Source organism: Drosophila gunungcola (genome assembly GCF_025200985.1).
Source record: "Drosophila gunungcola strain Sukarami chromosome X unlocalized genomic scaffold, Dgunungcola_SK_2 000034F, whole genome shotgun sequence".
NCBI classification, from domain to species: domain Eukaryota; kingdom Metazoa; phylum Arthropoda; class Insecta; order Diptera; family Drosophilidae; genus Drosophila; species Drosophila gunungcola.
Window position 1 is genome coordinate 132820 of NW_026453187.1, and position 4517 is coordinate 137336.

Below are 4517 nucleotides of genomic sequence, written 5' to 3' on the forward strand. Positions count from 1 at the left end.
TAGTTATCCTTATCGATGTGCTCCACTACCCAAGCCCCCAAATGTTTCCCATAGTGCCCCTCCGTCATAACTACCCGATTTCGGATCGCGTCGATTCGAATCGAATCGTACACATGGAAAAAAAAACATTATCAACATCTAAGAACCAAATTACTAAACTACCACTGATAAGGTTGCAAATCGTATGCTTGTCAATTGCAAAAAAAAAAAGGTTCAATGTGGTTTAAAATGAGTTAAATATAGATCAATTTTCCAAACAAGTAAAACATCTGCTTTTTAATTCAAAAGAAGTCAAAAAAAAAACTTTTTTTTCTCTGTTTAACGAAGTAAAACGAAGACGCTGGCAAATCGAATCCCCAGCGAAAAACGCTGTTTATCGCCGTTATCCCCTTGATTTATCTCTCACTTTATAAGGGCCACACTTTTCCCGGTCATAATAAACAATTTCATAATTACAATTGGGGATTAAAAGAATCGGTATCTCAGGTGGGGCTTTCTATTTTCCTTGCAAAATCTATCAGTAGTTTATCTAAATTGGAATTGATAAATTCTGAGCGGAATTTAATGCACACATTTGCTGGATCGCGTAATAAAAAAAATATATAATTGCAGTGGGATTTTAAATTGGCAAAAAAAAACTTTAAAGGGCAAGCAAAGAGGTGACAAGTATTATAAATACAATTGGAATTGATAGATTCTGAGCGGAATTTAATGCACACATTTGCTGGATCGCGTAATAAAAAAAATATATGATTGCAGTGGGATTTTAAATTGGCAAAAAAAAACTTTAAAGGGCAAGCAAAGAGGTAACAAGTATTATAAATACTCTTTGAATTTTGAAACAAAATTTTTTTAACAAAATACAAAAGGTCTGCGATCAAATAAATTATCGAAATGCGGAACACAACTTTCAAAATAATTTAAAGACTTTTTAAGAATAGTTGAAAATCTTATTTGCATTTCATTTTCATTTAATTTGCATTTTTGCTGAAATTAAACACACGGGCATACAAAATATAAGAGAAACGAGAGGAAAAAAACCAGAAAAAGAAAACCCACCATGCAAAATGTTAGTATTTAACACTTTTAGTGTATTTTAATATTTTTTAACACCATTTTATTAACTATTCGCGACATATGATATATATAAATAATTTAAACTAGTGCTCTTCGGATAACCAAGTATTAAAAAATCAATAATGTTCCGTTTAAGCATTATTTTCATTTAATCATTACAACACTTCTAATATTTTTACTTGGATGGTAGTGTTTTAAGACTCCACTAACATTTTTTATTGGAGTCTTCAACAATTTGCAGATGTGCGAAGCGACAAAGCCGTTATCAAAGATTATTTCTTGGGTCCTTTCCTCCGTTTTTTTTCGGTCTTATCGATACAATATGCGAACCCTGTTTGCTGTTTAAATGCGTATTGATTATCATTAGTTAAGTTGTTAACTGATTCTGTTTAGAGATTTGTCAGCCAAACAACTGGGCAGAGGATACCGATTCCGAGTCCACTTGTGAAATATTTTAATGTGATTTATCTGGCCGACTAACAACAGCGAAAGAACAAGGATCGTACGATCGATCGAGCCATAAATCAGGCGGAGCTTTTGCGGCTAATGAGACAGATTGCCCCGTCTTCAGTCCGCGGGATTCTCCTCTCTTCACCTTTCATCTGGGGGTCAAATACCGGTGGTCTCTTGCCGCGATAAAGAAACCGATCCGATCCGATTCGATCCCCAAACGCAATTGCAACAAATGATATTTTATTGGTATTTGATGAGCGTCGGCCGCTGATGCAATTGTCGGGTCAATAAATTTTAAACTCGATATCGCTCATTAAAGAACGATCTTGCAGCATACACTTGAAAAAAAGTATACATATTCAACTTTTATGAATATTAAATCCAGCTAGACACAAAATTAAATAGAAGAACATGCACCCAAAGTTTATCGAATTTTTGCTGATAAAATCTAACTTAAAGGAACAAATGTGAAAAGGTTTAAATTTTACAAGAATATACTATTAAATAGATAAAAACAAGATTAATCTATTTTTTTTTATTCAATCAGATTAAACATTATTTATAAGAGTAATACTGTTTTACGTAATGACATTATAAAATGTGTATTTCTTTTAATATTGAAAGTAAAACCCTTAAAATGCGACTTAACTATATTATATAATATATTTTTCCAGTGCATTAGGTCGTAATTGTGATGGGAATCGACCACCGGGTGCGTTTCGTGTGGGAGAAGCGAGTCCTAATCCACGGTTAAAGCACAAAAAATAACATCACATAAATAATGCGCTCATTGAGTTCCACTTCAATTCACTTCAGTTTGAGTTTGAGTTCCAATTTCGGATCGAGTTGGTTTTACGACCCCCTCGGCATTTTTTTTTCCCCTTTTTTTTCACAATAAATCACGCGACAGGCCAATTAGGTTCGTACAATTTGCGATCACCGATCTCCACGAGGAGCTAAAATAAAAAACATTGACTCGAACTCCGAGGACCCAAAGGAATCAGTCGCTGAAACTCTTTCTCCTTCCAAACTTCAAACTCCAATTGCAACTCAATTAGGTCAGCTATGGATATTAATCCCTTGCTTATAGATAATTTTGGTAATGGGTACAAAATAATTATCTATAGTTCGTGATATCTACATTACTTATGAGATTGGTCTAGGTAAAGAGATATGGAGCGTAAGTGAAATATATATCTTTGTTAACATAATACTTTTGCAACCCCATTAACTTCAAATCCGATAATGTTGGTCAAGATAATAAAATAGTTATCAATGATTCATGGTATTCTACATGACTAACTAGATATGATTCATAAATAAGCGAAATAGCACTCTTGAATATCAATATATTTCCATTTTTTGTACGGTCACAACTTTCTTAACTCTAGAAATGGTGATTAAAAAAAAAAATTTTAACTATATCAAGATTCAAATTTATTTAAGGGCAGTTTTCTTAATTTAAAAGAATACTCTCTTGGAAGTCCACAGTCCACATGCCACCAAAAACATGTTCCATAGACCCAAAAGATTTAGGGAAACCGCGGAATTCACCGGAGCAAATCCCAGTCTTTGGTTGCCCACATCGAATTCAGTGTAGAAACGTCCCAAAAATACATCGCCCAAAATCCAAAAGTCCCGATTAATCGATTGAATCGCCAGGGAACAGAACTCTCCTTCCTGGACGACATAATACTTGGCCGGAATCCTAAATCCTACGCCATTGATGTTGATCACCAGATCCGGAATCGACTTCAGATTATTGCATTGAAATAGAGCATCGGCATTGGCACCAAAAATCCCAGCAATCAGATCGAATTCCGCTATAGGAGCGATAATCAAAGAAGTTCCAGTATCCGCTATTGCTGCATCGTTAATGCTAATAATAGTATTTCCGATTGTGATCGAATCAGTTTGGAATTTCCAATAGGCCGCCTGGATGAGATCCACATAGGTGAGATCACCGCTATAAAGCGATGGATCCGAACCGCCCAGGATTAGTTCGCCACCATAATTGATGGAAGTGCCATTGTCCCGCAGGAAAAATGAAAAAACGGATTGCTGAACGAGATTCTGGTTAACCATATTCTGGAACGTCGGAGTAACTCCATCGACAGCCAGAGCGGGAAAACCCATACCTAGTATGCCATCGAAACAGGCGTACAAGAAATTGGTGCCAGTCTCGGTGGTGACCTCGCCAAATGTCTGACTCTGGACAGACAGGCCAGCAAAGCCCACATAATCCACCGATAGATAACCAGAAACACTGCCAGTTCCATAAGTTATCGAGAAGGCAGTTCCATTGGCCACATAAGAACTGGACTTCGATTCGTAGTACATCCGATGATCTAGACACGCTGAACTTAAACACGAACTTCCCGGAACCCAAAGATTCGAGGAGCCGGTATCGAATTGTACCAGAAAATACTGCGGTGGGCTTCCAATACTAATATTTCCGTAGTACTGAAAATTGTCATAGTTGCTTAGTTGCTCCATCGGATAAGCATTGGCTGAGTTAAGATTATATTTCTGCTGAATAAAATCCCTTTCCGCTACGATATTTTTGTGGCTTCGCTTGTAGTGCGGCGATCTTTGAATGGGTATACGATGTAGTGCAGCATTGGCCAAGCCCACTAGGAGCAGAACACCGGCCAAAATGGCCAAAATTATTATTTCGGAACGAGCCATGTTTCCGATAGCGAACGAAAAACACGACTAACTGGGTTTTCACTATCAGTTTGGGTTCTTATAAAGAAGGTTCTCATACAAAAAAATTAAATAAATAGAGGAGCTTACCGATACCGATACAGTGTCGTGTGTGTGGTTCTTGCGATTGTACATTAATCAATCAAAGCATTTTACAAATCTCCAAAAGTTGGGCATTAAATGCATTCTGAAAAAGATTTAAATATAGATTTTCGTTAAAATTAAAATAAATTTTCAATTCAAGTTTAAGTAGTTTAATTTAAACTATTTATTTAGGAGTT

General features: G+C 36.1%; 1 protein-coding gene across 1 annotated transcript; it reads right to left on the reverse strand.

The window, feature by feature from the left end:
- Positions 1–2859: 2859 nt before the first annotated feature.
- LOC128260627 (lysosomal aspartic protease) lies at positions 2860–4259 on the reverse strand. The gene has a single exon (XM_052993774.1). The coding sequence runs from the start codon at positions 4216–4218 to the stop codon at positions 2992–2994; it is 1227 nt and encodes a 408-aa protein (XP_052849734.1). The 5' UTR covers positions 4219–4259; the 3' UTR covers positions 2860–2991.
- Between the last annotated feature and the right edge of the window lie 258 nt (positions 4260–4517).

What these genes read in the sequence shown, in the direction of transcription:
- LOC128260627 (XM_052993774.1), bottom strand. Translation starts at nt 4,218, where the DNA reads ATGGCTCGTTCCGAAATAATAATTTTGGCCATTTTGGCCGGTGTTCTG.